The sequence below is a fragment of the Protomyctophum bolini genome, assembly GCF_963924005.1.
Source record: "Protomyctophum bolini genome assembly, chromosome: 2".
Classification (NCBI taxonomy): Eukaryota; Metazoa; Chordata; class Actinopteri; order Myctophiformes; family Myctophidae; genus Protomyctophum; species Protomyctophum bolini.
In genome coordinates, this window is record NC_137863.1 from 2,626,183 (window position 1) to 2,645,790 (window position 19,608).

General features: G+C 43.1%; 1 protein-coding gene and 1 long non-coding RNA gene across 2 annotated transcripts; both read left to right on the forward strand.

Annotated features, from left to right (window-relative positions):
- Positions 1 to 1,656: 1,656 nt before the first annotated feature.
- LOC308335040 lies at positions 1,657 to 5,390 on the forward strand. Its single transcript, XR_013965960.1, has 3 exons — positions 1,657 to 1,763; positions 3,056 to 3,117; positions 5,061 to 5,390. It is a non-coding gene; the product is annotated as an uncharacterized lncRNA (long non-coding RNA).
- A 4,870-nt stretch (positions 5,391 to 10,260) lies between these two features.
- On the forward strand, positions 10,261 to 18,053 carry LOC308335002 (apoptosis-associated speck-like protein containing a CARD). Its single transcript, XM_080791932.1, has 8 exons — positions 10,261 to 10,332; positions 10,947 to 11,161; positions 11,894 to 12,141; positions 12,946 to 13,068; positions 13,996 to 14,137; positions 15,761 to 15,859; positions 16,261 to 16,501; positions 17,951 to 18,053. The coding sequence occupies exons 3-8, from the start codon at positions 12,094 to 12,096 to the stop codon at positions 17,955 to 17,957; spliced, it is 660 nt and encodes a 219-aa protein (XP_080648058.1). The 5' UTR covers positions 10,261 to 10,332; positions 10,947 to 11,161; positions 11,894 to 12,093; the 3' UTR covers positions 17,958 to 18,053.
- The last annotated feature ends 1,555 nt before the right edge of the window (positions 18,054 to 19,608 follow it).

Below are 19,608 nucleotides of genomic sequence, written 5' to 3' on the forward strand. Positions count from 1 at the left end.
AATAAACATCTAAATCTGTAGTTTGAATGTTTATTTTGCTTTAGTTTGAAAGAAAACATATTTAGGAAGCAAAATAGCACAAAATTGAAAAATCATGATTTCACTTGCCATGTCTCGCCTTAAATGCTTGTTCCAACCCGTCACTTATGTTCTTAGTTTGCCGCTAAACATCTGAGAGGTTATGATCTTCTTTTTCATAATATTGGGGGAAATCAAACTAACATTCAGTCTTCATAGTCTTTGATATCTAAATTGTTATTTTCCTGTTATTCTGTGCTGTCATGGTGTTGTCTATTCCACACTCTAAATACTAGATAACTAGATTTGTTCCAGTTAACTTCCATGACAGTGAACTATAGGTATCATTCATTTTGTATTGATAATCTCTTATTTAATCTGCATTTACAGACTTGCTGGCTGTAAACTCAGTAAGACAGGTGTTGAAGCTGTGTGTTCAGCTCTCAGCTCTAATCCTTCCCATTTGAGAGAACTGGACCTCAGTGAAAACGACCTGCAGGACTCAGGACTAGTGGAGCTGCTCTGTGCTTCACTGAAGAGCCCACACTGTAGACTGGAAGTTCTAAAGTAAGATACATTTACCACTTTTATTATGATCACTTCTGTTTTATTATGTACTGTATTATGTGAATATAATATGAATGCTGAATGTATTCATAACCTTGATGGTGAGACATGGTAGGTGAATAGAGGAAAAAAGTTAACTAATAGCTATCACAATGAAACTTCTCCAGTTGATTCATTATATTAAGACTAATTTTTTTTGTATTTTTTGTTTTCTGAAATGATATTTTTAAACATGCAAATTAGGCATTATATGTGCTAATTTGCATACATTCCGGGACAATAAATCTGAAGATAAGATAAAGCCAGGTTCAAAAGTATGGTTTCATTTTGTTGACATATTAGAGACAAAGACAATTATCACTGTTTTATTATGTACTGTATTATGTTAATATAATATGAATACTGTGGTGAGAATGTATTAATAAGCTTGATATCATGGTAACCCAAGCCTATGTGCCTGAGTAGACGTTAAAATGACCCCAAACATGTTTCAAAGTGTAAAATCTCTTTAAGGCGAATGTATCGGCTACTTCATCATATAACAGCGTTTCTCACAACGCGTTGAGGAGTTTGTAGATCTGCTATTTTTGTCTTGCGACCCGCTGTAGCTACGCCACAGTTATCAAGTTTCTTAACCCATTCTGACCTGAGATCAGTTTCTAAAAATGTCTTCTACATCCTGACAGTTTTCATTCTGACCTGAGATCAGATTCTAAAAATGTGTTCTGCATCCTGACAGTTTTCATTCTGACCTGAGATCAGATTCTAAACATTTCTTTTATGTCAGTCGCTCTTCGATTAAAAAAAAAAGGCAGACCTACAAGCTCATAGCGCGCCACTCGGTGGCGCGCTATGAGCTTGTAGATCTGTTATTTTTCAATAGCTAAAGCACGACACGATGCTAACACCAAAATGGGTTCCCGCCCAAAATGGGTTAATAATATGTCCACGACAAATCCGATATTTTATAATTATTAAAAAACGGCGAATTAAACATTTATTAATGAATTCATTCATTTATTTATGTATGTTTTAATCTGGTGTTTCAGACTGGCTCACTGCTTCCTGTCAGAGAGATGCTGTGAAGCTCTGGCCTCAGCTGTAAGCTCTAATCCCTCCCTAAGAGAGTTGGACCTGAGCCTCAACGTGGTGAATGATTCAGTTCTGGAGAACTGCAAGTGAGTAGACTTGGGCTGTGTCCATGTTGGACAGTGAGTAGACTTGGGCTGTGTCCATGTTGGACAGTGAGTAGACTTGGGCTGTGTCCATGTTGGACAGTGAGTAGACTTGGGCTGTGTCCATGTTGGACAGTGAGTAGACTTGGGCTGTGTCCATGTTGGACAGTGCAGTGTTTCCCTTAACAGTGTATCTCTGACACAAAGGGCCCTATCTTGCGTCAGGGGCACTTTCTCCGTAATTTGGGGATTTAGCATTGTGTAAGAGGCGTTCCCCCATTAAATTAGCTATCTTATGAATGGCTAAATCCTTAAAACACCTCCGCTACCCGTTACATTATGCATAGGTGTGGTTTGGGCGTTACGCAACCTAAACCAATCAGTGTGCCAGGTACCATAATCCATTATACCTGGAGTGAACCTTATGGAAGAGCAACGCGTGCTGCCTTGGAATACATTTAAATTAGATACAGAGGGTTGTTGTGTGTGTTCACATTACGGGTGGTTTGAAGAGACGATTTCCGTTGTCCTAAACCTGTATGCATAAGCAAATATAGGGAAGGCGCATCAACACGCGTACAGACACACCTCCAGCCGCAAACATGTATAGTGGGTTGTGTGGCCGCAAGATAACGTTTACGCATAGTGGAAGCTCCTAAATGAGTAATTCACGTAAAGTGTTTAATGCTTGCGGGTAAGGCATGGGATACGATACAGCCCAAAGTCACAAATCATGAGAAGAACAACAACACAATGCAGTGCCTCAAAGGTATAAAAGGACAGTGGAGTGCTATAGGGGTTAAGGTGGAGTCTGAGGAGGTGATGAGATCCAAACTGGGCAGCAGTGAGTATGTCTGGATGAGCTGCAGGGCCAAGATAATGACAGGAGAAACACTGTAGTGTCAGCTAGTGGAGACGTTGTGTTAGACAGTTAGACATTGATGCATTGTTGTTCTACTTCCTACAGAGTGAAACACTGTAGTGTCAGCTAGTGGAGACGTTGTGTTAGACAGTTAGACATTGATGCATTGTTGTTCTACTTCCTACAGAGTGAAACACTGTAGTGTCAGCTAGTGGAGACGTTGTGTTAGACAGTCAGACATTGATGCATTGTTGTTCTACTTCCTACAGAGTGAAACACTGTAGTGTCAGCTAGTGGAGACGTTGTGTTAGACAGTCAGACATTGATGCATTGTTGTTCTACTTCCTACAGAGTGCAACACTGTAGTGTCAGCTAGTGGAGACGTTGTGTTAGACAGTCAGACATTGATGCATTGTTGTTCTACTTCCTACAGAGTCAAACATGGAGGAGAAGATTGGCTTACTAATCCTCAACTGAGTCAACTCATTACAAAACGTGAGTATCTGTGTCTACATTAACATTTTATACACTGTATACTTAGTTGATGTTGTCCTGAAAACTCTTGTGCTCTCTACTCTCTGCTCTTGGCCTGGTCCTTAACACCATCAAGATGAGGTCATGTGGTCTGACAGAAACAATGGGCCTCATTCACTAACCTGGTCGTAAACAACATGTATTTCGTCTATATTGGCATAAGTTCAGTTCTGACGTGCGATGCATGAAAGGTGGTGCAGAGCCGTGATGTGTGCAGATCACAGGTGGATCTCGTTTTGGTTTGAAAGTCACAAGTGATCTCCCGTGTCGATCATTGGCATGGTTCCACGCTCCATTTAACACCATACAAGACAACCGGAAATATAAATCACACCTGTGTGAACTGAGCGGTGCAACTATACATTTACTGTTATAGTTACTGTACTGCACTGTGCTCTGTACTGTATTGTAGTGTACTGTGCTCTGTACTGTATTGTAGTGTACTGTGCTCTGTACTGTATTGTAGTGTACTGTGCTCTGTACTGTATTGTACTGCACTGTGCTCTGTACTGTATTGTAGTGTACTGTGCTCTGTACTGTACTTTGATTATTTTGGGGAAGGGAAGAGAGAGACAGACAGGTACACAGAGAGACAGACAGGTACACACAGACAGACAGGTACACAGAGAGACAGACAGGTACACACAGACAGACAGGTACACAGAGAGACAGACAGGTACACACAGACAGACAGGTACACAGAGAGACAGACAGGTACACACAGACAGACAGGTACACAGAGAGACAGACAGGTACACACAGACAGACAGGTACACACAGACAGACAGGTACACAGAGAGACAGACAGGTACACAGAGAGACAGACAGGTACACAGAGAGACAGACAGGTACACACAGACAGACAGGTACACAGAGAGACAGACAGGTACACAGAGAGACAGACAGGTACACACAGACAGACAGGTACACAGAGAGATTATTATCTCCAGATTATTGTGGGGGGTCCCCAGATGGCCAAATTGGCCAAAAATGTCAAATAGTGTAAGAAAGTGGAAAATATTGTGGAAATAGCAGATCTACAAGCTCACAATGCCTCAAACTAAATGGAATGCCTACAATTCCAAGTGCTTGTCAATGTTGATTATTTTGGGGGGGTCCTCCGTTCAAATATGATTATTTTGGGGGTCTCCAGTTCGAATATGATTATTTTGGGGGGTCTCCAGTTCAAATATGATTATTTTGGGGGTCTCCAGTTCAAATATGATTATTTTGGGGGTCCTCAGTTCAAATATGATTATTTTGGGGGGTCCTCAGTTTAAATATGATTATTTTGGGGGTATCCAGTTCAAATATGATTATTTTGGGGGGTCCTCAGTTCAAATATGATTATTTTGGGGGTCCTCAGTTCAAATATGATTATTTTGGGGGTCTCAAGTTCAAATAAAATCACACTGCAGAATGTCTCTGCCCAGGGGTGCAGAGACATTCTGCCCCCTGGTGGAGACTTTAAGACATTCTGCCCCCTGGTGGTTGGACAGTGACGATCTTCTTTATTACATTTGAATTGTATTGAGTCTTAATTTAGTCGACTAAGACTAGACTAAGACTAAATAATGTACAAATGACTGAAATAGGACTAAATCTGTATTAACACTGCAGTGAGTTTGTAGATCAGTCTGTGTGTGTGTGTGTGTGTGTGTGTGTGCGTGCGGGTGTGTGTGTCTGTCTGTGTCTGTCTGTCTGTCTGTGTGTGTGTGTGTGTGTGTGTGTGTGTGTGTGTGTGTGTGTGTGTGTGTGTGTGTGTGTGTGTGTGTGTGTGTGTGTGTGTGTGTGTGTGTGCGGGTGCGGGTGCGTGTGTGTGTGTGTGTGGGTGCGTGTGCGTGCATGTCGGTGTCAGTCAGTGAATGATGTATTTAATGTTTACTGTGTTGTTTTCTCATCAGATTTCCAGCGTCTCACACTGGACTCAAACACAGCACACTGTGACCTCTCTCTGTCTGAGGACAACAGGAAGGTCACAGGGGGGTCACAGAGGTCAGGGGGTCAGCGTCCTCCTGATCACCCAGACAGGTTTGATGTCCCTAAACAAGTTCTGAGTTCACAGAGTGTGACTGGACGCTGTTCCTGGGAGGTAGAGTGCAGTGGACGGGTTCGTATAGCAGTGGCTGACGGAACAATCAGCAGGAAAGGAGATGGTGATGACTGTTTGTTTGGAGGGAATGATAAGTCCTGGAGTCTGGACTATGATGGTATTTATGGTTCCAGTTACTCTGTCTACCACAACGGACAGACGACTTTCCTCCCTCTCAGTCCCTCTGAAGGCTCCAACAGAGTATCCGTGTATGTGGACCGTCCCGCTGGGACTCTGTCCTTCTACACAGTGTGCTCTGACTCACTGAGACACCTGTACACCTTCCAGACCAGGTCCACTGGACCTCTCTATGCTGGGTTTGGGATCTGGTCCTCCTCCTACCCCCCCCCTGCCTCAGCGTGTCTGTGTGAGCAGTAAGTATAATGGACACACACACATTTAATTCCAGACCACGTCCACACACACACACGTAACACACACGTAGCACACACACACACACACACACACGTAACACACACACACACACACACACACGTAACACACACACACGTAACACACACACACACGTAACCCACACACACGTAACACACACGTAACACACACACACACACGTAACACACACACACACACGTAACACACACACACACACACACACACACACGTAAAACACACACACACACACACACACACACACACACACACACACACACGTAACACACACACACACACACACACACACGTAACACACACGTAACAGGTAACACACACACACACACACACACACACACACACACGTAATTCCAGACCAGGTCCACTGGACCTCTCTATGCTGGGTTCTGGTTCTGGTCCTCCCTCTGCTCCTCCTCAGCGTGTCTGTGTGAGCAGTAAGTATAATGGACACACATTTAATTGTAGTCCTATTTTAGTCATTTGTACATTATTTAGTCTTAGTCTAGTCTTAGTCGACTAAATTAAGACTCAATACAATTAAAATGTAATAAAGAAGATCGTCACTGTCGGGTGAAGTGTTAGAGTCCAACCACCAGGGGGCAGAATGTCTTAAAGTCTCCACAGTGTGATTTAATTTCAACTGAGGACCCCCAAAATAATCATATTTGAACTGAGGACCCCCAAAATAATCATATTTGAACTGGGGACCTGCCATAATAATCATATTTGAACTGGGGACCTGCCATAATAATCATATTTGAACTGGGAACATGCCATAATAATCATATTTGAACTGGGGACCCCCAAAATAATCATATTTGAACTGAGGACCCCCAAAATAATCATATTTGATCTAAGGACCCCCAAAATAATCATATTTGAACTGGGGACCTGCCATAATAATCATATTTGAATTGAGGACCCCCAAAATAATCATATTTATAAAATAATCATAGCTGTGTATATAGCGCATGCGCGAGCGTTCGGTGACGTCTGACAGCAGCTCGTCCAAAACCGACCACTTTTTAACATCTTTTAGCCTTACTTTTTACTTCATGTTAGTTTACTGCTATCATACGCACTTACTTTAACCCATTTTGGGCGGGAACCCATTTTGGTGTTAGCATCATGTCGTGCTTTAGCTATTGAAAAATAGCAGACCTACAAGCTCGTAGCGCACCACCGAGTGGCGCGCTACGAGCTTGTAGGTCTGCTATTTTTGAAAGAGTGAAGAGCAACTGAAGACATTTTTAGAATCTGATCTCAGGTCAGAATGGAAAACTGTCAGGATATAGAAGACATTTTTAGAATCTGATCTCAGGTCAGAATGGGTTAATAACAACGCTATCGGATGTACAGAGCACGAGCTGGAACAACATATTATTTTCAGATGGGGGTCGGCGGCCAATTACATATAATTGTTGGGGTCCTTGACATGAAATATTGAGCACCACTGATACAGAAACATATAGGTATTTCAGAAAACTGTCAGAATTTAGAAGACATTTTATACATTTCGACGTCAGGCCTAAATGGGTTAATCTTTTTAACAAGTTACAAGAGAATGGAGCTTTCCGGGCCATTTGAATCATTATAATTCATCCTCCAATGTTAATCTACAGATTAATGAGAACCTTTGTGAACCTGTACATATTTATTAATGAATTGAATTGAGGAAACCCAAAATAATCATATTTGAATTGAGGAACCCCGAAATAATCATATTTTAACTGGGGACCCCCAAAATAATCATTTTTGAACTGGGGACCCCCAAAATAGTTCAACCACCAGGGGGCAGAATGTCTTAAAGTCTCCACAGTGTGATTTAATTTCAACTGGGGACCTGCCATAATAATCATATTTGAACTGAGGACCCCCAAAATAATCATATTTGAACTGAGGACCCCCAAAATAATCATATTTGAACTGGGGACCTGCCATAATAATCATATTTGAATTGAGGACCCCACATAATAATCATATTTATAAAATAATCATAGCTGTGTAGCGCATGCGCGAGCGTTCGGTGACGTCTGACAGCAGCTCGTCCAAAACCGACCACTTTTTAACATCTTGTAGCCTTACTTTTTACTTCATGTTAGTTTACTGCTATCATACGCACTTACTTTAACCCATTGTGGTGTTAGCATCATGTCGTGCTTTAGCTATTGAAAAATAGCAGACCTACAAGCTCGTAGCGCACCACCGAGTGGCGCGCTACGAGCTTGTAGGTCTGCTATTTTTGAAAGAGCGAAGAGCAACTGACATAGAAGACATTTTTAGAATCTGATCTCAGGTCAGAATGGAAAACTGTGAGGATATAGAAGACATTTATAGAATCTGATCTCAGGTCAGAATGGAAAACTGTGAGGATATAGAAGACATTTTTAGAATCTGATCTCAGGTCAGAATGGAAAACTGTCAGGATATAGAAGACATTTTTAGAATCTGATCTCAGGTCAGAATGGAAAACTGTGAGGATATAGAAGACATTTTTAGAATCTGATCTCAGGTCAGAATGGAAAACTGTCAGGATATAGAAGACATTTTTAGAATCTGATCTCAGGTCAGAATGGAAAACTGTGAGGATATAGAAGACATTTTTAGAATCTGATCTCAGGTCAGAATGGGTTAATAACAACGCTATCGGATGTACAGAGCACGAGCTGGAACAACATATTATTTTCAGATGGGGGTCGGCGGCCAATTACATATAATTGTTGGGGTCCTTGACATGAAATATTGAGCACCACTGATACAGAAATATATAGGTATTTCAGAAAACTGTCAGAATTTAGAAGACATTTTATACATTTCGACGTCAGGCCTAAATGGGTTAATTTTTTTAACAAGTTACAAGAGAATGGAGCTTTCCGGGCCATTTGAATCATTATAATTCATCCTCCAATGTTAATCTACAGATTAATGAGAACCTTTGTGAACCTGTACATATTTATTAATGAATTGAATTGAGGAACCCCGAAATAATAACACACACACACACACACACACACACACACACACACACACACACACACACACACACACACACACACACACACACACACAGCATTGTCACTCAAAGTTGGAATCTATAATTTTATTGTGTGTGTGTGTGTGTGTGTGCGTGCGTGCGTGTGCGCGCGTCTCTAGACTCCATCATTCCAACATGGACATGGTGAGGACAGAACCCTCTAGACTCCATCATTCCAACATGGACACAGTGAGGACAGAACCCTCTAGACTCCATCATTCCAACATGGACATAGTGAGTACAGAACCCTCTAGACTCCATCATTCCAACATGGACACAGTGAGGACAGAACCCTCTAGACTCGGGGCACGGTGGCACAGTTGGTAGTGCTGTCGCCTCACAGCTAGAAGGTCCTGGGTTCGATTCCCGCTGGGGGCACTATGGGTGCTGGCGACGTGTTTCCTCCTCCGCGTCATCAGTGCCCATACCCGAAGGCGGGGAGGGCGAAAGGGCCTTTCTGTGTGGAGTTTGCATGTTCTCCCCGTGTCCCCTAGGGTAGGTACCCTCACATGTTCTCCCCGTGTCCCCTAGGGTAGGTACCCTCACATGTTCTCCCCGTGTCCCCTAGGGTAGGTACCCTAACATGTTCTCCCTGTGTCCCCTAGGGTATACCTCACATGTTCTCCCCGTGTCCCCTAGGGTAGATACCCTCACAAAAACATGCAGTAATCCTGGTCTCTAAACTGCCTCCCCCTGGCCAGCCGGGGCGCCTGATGGAGGGGAAAGGAACTGGTTGGAATAACGTGTTCCTTCCACGCGCTACGTCCAACCAGGGAAACTCCCCCCTGTCAGGTGTAAAGGAGCAACTTGGACACTCAGGCATGAAGGGAGCATGAGTTAAGTCCGTTGCTCTCCCCAGGTTGGTGGAGGGTGTGTAGAGCCCAGGATCACAGTAGATGATTGGCACAGGGGTGAAAAATGGGTTACAAAATCGTGGGATGAAAAATATATTTAAAAAAAAAGAACCCTCTAGACTCCATCATTCCAACATGGACACAGTGAGGACAGAACCCTCTAGACTCCATCATTCCAACATGGACATAGTGAGGACAGAACCCTCTAGACTCCATCATTCCAACATGGACACAGTGAAGACAGAACCCTCTAGACTCCATCATTCCAACATGGACATAGTGAGTACAGAACCCTCTAGACTCCATCATTCCAACATGGACATAGTGAGTACAGAACCCTCTAGACTCCATCATTCCAACATGGACATAGTGAGGACAGAACCCTCTAGACTCCATCATTCCAACATGGACACAGTGAGGACAGAACCCTCTAGACTCCATCATTCCAACATGGACATAGTGAGTACAGAACCCTCTAGACTCCATCATTCCAACATGGACATAGTGAGGACAGAGCCCTCTAGACTCCATCATTCCAACATGGACACAGTGAGGACAGAACCCTCTAGACTCCATCATTCCAACATGGACACAGTGAGGACAGAACCCTCTAGACTCCATCATTCCAACATGGACACAGTGAGGACAGAACCATCTGCTCTGCACAATAATCACAGTGACTGAACACCAGGAAAGACACTGATCGTTTCCTGTCTGCTTTGTTGTGTCTTTCAGAGCCATTTTGAACCCAGTGTGCACGCAGAGCAGTCGACCAATCAGTACAGGTGAGTTATCCTATAGTCAACCAATCAGTGCAGGTCAGTTATCCTATTCAACCAATCAGTACAGGTCAGTTATCCTAGTCAACCAATCAGTACAGGTCAGTTATCCTAGTCAACCAATCACTACAGGTGAGTTATCCTAGTCAACCAATCAGTACAGGTCAGTTATCCTAGTCAACCAATCAGTACAGGTCAGTTATCCTAGTCAACCAATCAGTACAGGTCAGTTATCCTAGTCAACCAATCAGTACAGGTCAGTTATCCTAGTCAACCAATCAGTACAGGTCAGTTATCCTAGTCAACCAATCAGTACAGGTCAGTTATCCTAGTCAACCAATCAGTACAGGTCAGTTATCCTAAACACAGGACAGTCAACCACTGTTGTTTTTGGCAGCACATTTATATTTCAGTTTTAGTCACCTGGAATGTCTTAGCGTTAGTCTAGTTTTAGTCGACTAAATGTCATAAGATTTTAGAGAGTACTTTGAGTATGCCAATACTTTTGTACTTTCACTCGAGTACATTTTGAATACGGGACTTCTACTTGTAACGGAGTACGTCTACATTGCAGTGTTTATACTTTCACTTATTACTTGTTTTTTCACCACCGGTCACAGGTTCAAGTTCGCCAGGTCCGGGCTGTTCCAGTGCAGCGAGACAGCGTTGGTGTTTGAAACGACAGGCGAAGGAGAGGTCCTCTACAGGACTGTTCAGTGGGAGGAGAGATGGTTCCAGCCAGCAGGAAGGACTCCTGCAGGTCCTCTGTTTGACATCCAGTGTCCTCAGAAGTCTGTCCGCCAGCTACACCTGCCACACTGTGACGTCACACCTGGTGAGTCAGCTACACCTGCCACACTGTGACATCACACCAGTTGAGTCAGCTACACCTGCCACACTGTGACATCACACCAGGTGAGTCAGCTACACCTGCCACACTGTGACATCACACCTGGTGAGTCAGCTACACCTGCCACACTGTGACATCACACCAGTTGAGTCAGCTACACCTGCCACACTGTGACGTCACACCTGGTGAGTCAGCTACACCTGCCACACTGTGACATCACACCAGTTGAGTCAGCTACACCTGCCACACTGTGACATCACACCTGGTGGGTTATAGCTACACCTGCCAAACTGTGACATCACACCTGGTGAGTCAGCTACACCTGCCACACTGTGACATCACACCTGGTGAGTCACTGTTGAGACTTGGATGGTCAGAGCGGCGTGATTACATACAAAGTCAATGCAAAGACGAGAAGTTGTGCGGACGGGCATGGCGCGAACAAAGCTAACAGCCACCTGGTGTCTATATCTATATCTAGATTGAAATGTTCCAGTTCATAGCCTACTGCAGGCCTGGTTGACTAGATTTAGAAGACATTTTGAAGCTCTTAATTGCTACTAAAATTATATATTGTTCATTTGGAGAAATAGTAAGTCAATGAGTGAGAAGCACAGAGTGGAGTGGGTGGGGCTTAGCGGAGGGTGAAGTGGTTTAGACATTGTGTTCAGATTTGGTTTACATGGAGTGGAATCTATAACGTTATTTCCCCCACAGGTGATCTGTCCGTGGCCCACATCACAGACGAGGGTCTGGAACTCTTACAACCGCAGAGAGTGACCCAGACTCATGTGGTTGTAAATGTGAACCATCTGTCTCTCTTTGGGCTCCTGAAAAGAGTCTTGAGCTACTTTCAACCCACACCAAAACATGCTCAGGTGTTGCTGTTCCGTCAAGAGTCACCGATACGGAGGACGATGACTCTGAGTGTGTTACTGCTGCCCAGTAATGTGCCTTACAGAGAGGTAAATATATCTGTTAAGTAATGTGTCTTACAGAGAGGTAAATATATCTGTTAAGTAATGTGCCTTACGGAGAGGTAAATATATCTGTTAAGTAATGTGTCTTACAGAGAGGTAAATATATCTGTTAAGTAATGTGCCTTACAGAGAGGTAAATATATCTGTTAAGTAATGTGTCTTACAGAGAGGTAAATATATCTGTTAAGTAATGTGCCTTACAGAGAGGTAAATATATCTGTTAAGTAATGTGTCTTACAGAGAGGTAAATATATCTGTTAAGTAATGTGTCTTACAGAGAGGTAAATATATCTGTTAAGTAATGTGCCTTACAGAGAGGTAAATATATCTGTTAAGTAATGTGTCTTACAGAGAGGTAAATATATCTGTTAAGTAATGTGTCTTACAGAGAGGTAAATATATCTGTTAAGTAATGTGTCTTACAGAGAGGTAAATATATCTGTTAAGTAATGTGTCTTACAGAGAGGTAAATATATCCGTTAAGTAATGTACCTACGGACCCCCCATTTAATGGCATTTCTAACTCTGGGACCCCCAATTTGAATTGTAAAACCAATGTTAATTTAACAGAGCCATAAGGGTCCATTTGGTTCCTAACTATCATTTAGCTGGGGACCCCCTGGAACTCCCTCAAGGACCCCCAGGGGTCCTCGGAGCCCACTTTGGGAACCACTGGCTTAGGGGGGGGTCATTTCATTTGGCTCCTGAGAAATGTCAGCTCTGCCTACATACCTGATACCGGCCACTATGAGTGAACCATCTGATCAAACTGTGTTGGTGTCATTATAGGTGAAGGGAGTTCATGAAAACAAGCAACGCATCGAGCCGGTCACCGCCAACTGTGTTCTCATCCCAGACCAACGCTACCGTCTGTCAGTGCTGCATTGTCCTTCACAGAAAGTACAACCTGAGGTACGTATTAAACCTACAGTCTGTCAGTGTGTCCTTCACAGAGAGTACAACCTGAGGTACGTATTAAACCTATACAGTCTGTCAGTGTGTCCTTCACAGAGAGTACAACCTGAGGTACGTATTAAACCTATACAGTCTGTCAGTGTGTCCTTCACAGAGAGTACAACCTGAGGTACGTATTAAACCTACAGTCTGTCAGTGTGTCCTTCACAGAGAGTACAACCTGAGGTACGTATTAAACCTACAGTCTGTCAGTGTGTCCTTCACAGAGAGTACAACCTGAGGTACGTATTAAACCTATACAGTCTGTCAGTGTGTCCTTCACAGAGAGTACAACCTGAGGTACGTATTAAACCTACAGTCTGTCAGTGTGTCCTTCACAGAGAGTACAACCTGAGGTACGTATTAAACCTACAGTCTGTCAGTGTGTCCTTCACAGAGAGTACAACCTGAGGTACGTATTAAACCTACAGTCTGTCAGTGTGTTCTTCAGAGAGTACAACCTGAGGTACATATTAAACCTACGTCGTCTGTTTATTGTATGGTAAAGCAGTGTGAGTCAAGGAAACTGTTATTTTCACTCCTTCGCCACTACTAACATTATTACTAGTATAACCACTACAAAATACATTTATTCTCTCAGGCTTATGGCATGTCGTTTTTGATTGTTGTTGGTACTTTTGTAAAGCGTCCTTGGGTTCATGAAAAGCGCTATATAAATTCAAGCTATTATTATTATTATTATTACAACTCGACTACCAATACTAATATTATTACTGCTGCTACAATCACTACCTAGCAAGCACTACTACCAATACTACCATTAGTATACAACTATAATCACTACTGTAGCACTACTACCATTAGGATACAACTATAATCACTACTGTCTAATCACTAAATCACTAAAAAGGTCTCTGTTTTCAGGATGCACCTTATTTTGAAGACTATGGACCAAATTACCATCCAACGTTCCTGGTGTCTATGGACGTCAATGCAGAAAACTTCAAAATGAAATTACTGAGCCCCGACTCTGGCCCGGTCTGGCAGCAAGACATTACCCTGGAAGGTAAAGTTATGGACTTTCATTCAACCTTGGGATGTAGCAAGCCGGTCTCACCCAAATACCGTGAAATGGCACAGATTGGCAATTCAAATACACACACCTGGAAAACCCCCAAATCTGTACATATTACACTGACACTGAAATACTCCTCATAGGGGCCCCTCCTCATAGGGGCCCCTATCTCCTCATTTACTACTGTAATGGACTGTACACTACCCTTAACTGTTCCTCTATTCACAAACTACAATTAATACAGAATACAGCCGCTAGAATTCTCACCAATACAAACCGCAGAGCAGACACATAACACCGGTACTGGCTGAACTACACTGGCTCCCTATCAAATCCAGAATCCATTTTAAAATCCCTTTAACAACCTATAAAGCACTGAATGGCCTAGCCCCAGTTTATATCACAGACCTACTGTGGCCTTTTAACAACCTATAAAGCACTAAATGGCCTAGCCCCAGTTTATATCACAGACCTACTGGTGGCCTTTTAACAACCTACCACCGAGCACGCTGAAGCGCGCCCGTTGTCGCATGGAACTTTGTGAAGTTCGGTAGAGCCGACTCAGCCCCGGTCGAGTTGCAACCGAATCGTAAATCATGTCAAACCCGATCTCACTCTCCCTCTCCCTCACGCGGTGAAATAGCAATCTGTCGCGGTCAAAACAGTAGTAGTGTAACATGTAGGGATTGTGGGGGTTTATGTAGGGACTTAAACAGTAGTAGTGTAACATGTAGGGATTGTGGGTGTTTATGTAGGGACTTAAACAGTAGTAGTGTAACATGTAGGGATTGTGGGGGTTTATGTAGGGACTTAAACAGTAGTAGTGTAACATGTAGGGATTGTGGGGGTTTATGTAGGGACTTAAACAGTAGTAGTGTAACATGTAGGGATTGTGGGGGTTTATGTAGGGACTTAAACAGTAGTAGTGTAACATGTAGGGATTGTGGGGGTTTATGTAGGGACTTAAACAGTAGTAGTGTAACATGTAGGGATTGTGGGGGTTTATGTAGGGACTTAAACAGTAGTAGTGTAACATGTAGGGATTGTGGGGGTTTATGTAGGGACTTAAACAGTAGTAGTGTAACATGTAGGGGTTGTGGGGGTTTATGTAGGGACTTAAACAGTAGTAGTGTAACATGTAGGGGTTGTGGGGGTTTATGTAGGGACTTGAACAGTAGTAGTGTAACATGTAGGGATTGTGGGTGTTTATGTAGGGACTTAAACAGTAGTAGTGTAACATGTAGGGATTGTGGGGGTTTATGTAGGGACTTAAACAGTAGTAGTGTAACATGTAGGGATTGTGGGTGTTTATGTAGGGACTTAAACAGTAGTAGTGTAATACGTAGGGATTGTGGGGGTTTATGTAGGCAGGGACTTAAACAGTAGTAGTGTAACATGTAGGGATTGTGGGGGTTTATGTAGGGACTTAAACAGTAGTAGTGTAATACGTAGGGATTGTGGGGGTTTATGTAGGGACTTAAACAGTAGTAGTGTAACACGTAGGGATTGTGGGGGTTTATGTCGGGACTTGCCAGTCCGTGCTATTTCACTGCGGTGAGATGGGCCTCGATGGTTCGTTTCTGTTCATAATTTGAACACTTTTATGTCTTGCAGCACAATCTACAGGAGCGGCTGCTTCCATACCAGCACAATCTACAGGAGCGGCTGCTTCCATACCAGCACAATCTACAGGAGCGGCTGCTTCCATACCGGGTGAGTCTCTAGCTTGTAGATCTGTTGTTACTTCCATACCAGGTGAGTCTCTAGCTTGTAGATCTGTTGTTACTTCCATACCAGGTGAGTCTCTAGCTTGTAGATCTGTTGTTACTTTGGATGTTTTAGCGTGACGCTGTAGTGAGGTCAAGTAGGACGTTAATTCATGAACAAACACGTTTAAATAAGGAGATAAGAGATTTCTGCAGCAACGATCTATAACAATATCTATAACGCACACACACTGTGTGTGTATATATCTATATATATACACTACCAGCACAAACTGTATCACTTTACTGCAATTTTTAGAATAAGAATTGTTAGCTCCTATATGGCACTTTCCATTTTTATGTCAAATGAAAACCAACAACTCAACGTTCAATCCTCCTTAACTTCAGCGAAACACTTTGTGGACCAACATCGGCGTTTCCTGGTCGACAGGGTGAGGAACGTGGGTCCCATCCTAGATGTACTCTTTGAGAAGGACATCCTAGACAGTGAGGGCTACAGCAATGTGATGTCCAATCCCACCACTCAGGACAAGATGAGGGCAATCTATGCTCTCCTGACCTCCAGCACAGCCAAAGACACTTTGCACAAAGCTCTCCAGGAATACGAGCAGTCTCTCCTTAAAGATCTGTAAGTCATTTGCATTTAATTAACCCATTTTGGGGCGGGGGCGGGAACCCCTTGTGGTGTTTTAAAGCATTATGTTACTGTATACTTTAGCTGTTGAAAAATGGCAGATCTACAAGCTACGAACTTGTAGGTCTTTTTTGAAAAATCGTGAGAATGTGCCTCGAATCTTTGAATATATATTATTACAGAGTGAACATTTTAACTTCTGGGGAGGTCCCTGGAACAACACATTATTTTCAGATGGGGGTCGGCGGCCAATTACATATAATTGTTGGGGTCCTTGACATGAAATATTGAGCACCACTGATACAGAAACATATAGGTATTTCAGAAAACTGTCAGAATTTAGAAGACATTTTATACATTTCGACGTCAGGCCTAAATGGGTTTTTTTTTTACAAGTTACAAGAGAATGGAGCTTTTCGGGCCGTGTTATTTGAATCATTATAATTCATCCTCTTGATTCCCAAGAGCCCCACACTTTCATTACAATGTTAATCTACAGATTGATGAGAACCTTTGTGAACCTGTACATATTTATTAACGTACGATCAGCCCTTAAAACAAGGCTCCAGACTTCCCAAAACAAACTGGTCAGGCTACTACTTGGCCTCACTCCCCGAACCCACCTCACCCCTGTCCACTTTGACAGGCTGGAATGGCTTTGGGTTGATGACAGAGTAGAGCATCTTGCAATGGGTCTGGTCCACAAGATTCACAACACCACTAAGATACCCATGTACCTGTCTAAATACTTCACCAAGATACCCATGTACCGGTCTAAATACTTCACCAAGATACCCATGTACCGGTCTAAATACTTCACCAAGATACCCATGTACCTGTCTAAATACTTCACCAAGATACCCATGTACCTGTCTAAATACTTCACCAAGATACCCATGTACCTGTCTAAATACTTCACCAAGATACCCATGTACCTGTCTAAATACTTCACTAAGATACCCATGTACCTGTCTAAATACTTCACCAAGATACCCATGTACCGGTCTAAATACTTCACCAAGATACCCATGTACCTGTCTAAATACTTCACCAAGATACCCATGTACCGGTCTAAATACTTCACCAAGATACCCATGTACCCGTCTAAATACTTCACTAAGATACCCATGTACCTGTCTAGATACTTCCTTAATGTGAACGAAGTCCACACCCACAACACCAGAGGGAGTGCAACAAACCATGTGCAACCCAGATTCGGCACAAGCAAGGGATTAAATTATTTTCGCTCCTATGCCACCAAAATGTGGGACGCCCTACCAACGGTCATTAAGACATGCGAATCCCTTGACTCCTTCAAAACTGCCCACAAAGGGCACCTACTGACGGCTGCAATTTGAAACTGGCCCCCGTAAAATGTGAATGCGTGTTTCTGCACAGATATGGTTATTCACAGCAGCGGTGTTGTTCTTCTTCTCCTGTTAGGAAGTAAGTGATGCTGTTGATGGACCAGGAGTGTTGTGCTTCCCTGCGTGGCCACCAGATGTCCCCCTTCGCCGTGGCGTCCATATTGCCTGTGTCTCAGCCTTTGTCCCGTGCTTGTTCATGGGATTTGGGTGGGGGGGGGGACGGGGGGGGACGCACGCACATTGTGATTGGCCGGAATGAGATGGTGTACAGTATGACGACGAGAGCACCCCTCACTTCACACAGGTGTGATTTTTATTGCTCTGTAAAGCTCTCTGAGCTGAACTTCATGTCATGAAAAGTGCTGTACAAATACATGTATGTAAATGTAATGTAATGTAGATCATTATTAAATATCACTGTCGGATGCTGTTACATTCCCCTTTTCAGGTCTAGGGGTATAAGGAGACGATGCAACACGGCTGGCATGATAATTGTTATTTATTCACGTTATAAGGATAAGGTATCATAATAATAATAAACAATAAAGATGTACAACTGGAATACAAACGAAAAGACAGGCTATATGGGGCAACTCAAAGAAACCATCAAAACTATCTAGCCCTATTCTAAAGTATCGCACAACACTCTTACCTAACTCTAACCAATGAATGAAATGAAATGTACACAAAGTCAATCTACCTAAACCGTCAACCGGCTAACTACTGCCTAACAAAGATTTACAAAAAGTACGCACCCATACGCCGTAAGTATATATTGTATATTATATATCTCTATATATATATAATTATAATCAGTTGTATCTTTTAGCTCTGAACCACCAATGACCGAAATAAAGCTCAGGGGACCACACACAGGTTTAGCCCCTGGCCTATGCTTATTAAACAGATTTGATCTTGAGCGTTTTAACTAGCTCCTACACGGACAAAGTACTGCTCAGTATGAGGTGACTGAGAGACAATGCCAATGAGTGCATGACACAGGTGCAGCTAAGTAGTCTTCACATGCACAGTCTAGTCCTCTGAGTGCGGATTGGCTCCTGGTGACTAGGAGGTGGGCAGACAGCAAGGAGGTTGATGGTTCGTCTCCGCCTCCACGCCCCACAGCAGACCAGACCTGTGACTGAAAGTGTGGATCAGCACTCTGTACAATGCAACCCATTCATGATATATTATATATACATATATATACACATCCAAATATAACCACGTTATCATATGATATATATATATATATATATATATAAATATAATCATTACTTTATCATCTCATAACTATAAACATACTGACCCCGATTATGTAACACCCCCACCCCCAAATCAAACACAGTTTGACCCTCTCTCTACCAGACTCTAGACAGGGCATCTGCCATTACATTATCTGACCCCTTTTTGTGTCGAATCTCCAAATTATAGTCCTGAATGAGAATTGCCCATCTCATGAGACGCTGGTTGTGATTGCGCATGCGCTGCAGGAATACCAAGGGGTTGTGGTCGGTGTAACAGACCACCGGTAACGGACTCAACCCCACGTACACTTCAAAGAACTGCAGCGCAAACAACACAGCCAAGGCCTCTTTCTCCACAGTTGCATACTTCACCTGGTACTTATTGAATTTCCGGGAGAAGTAGCAAACGGGATGGACAAGTCCACTCACATCCTCCTGTTGTAGGACAGCCCCAGCGCCCACAGCACTCGCGTCATTAAGACATGTA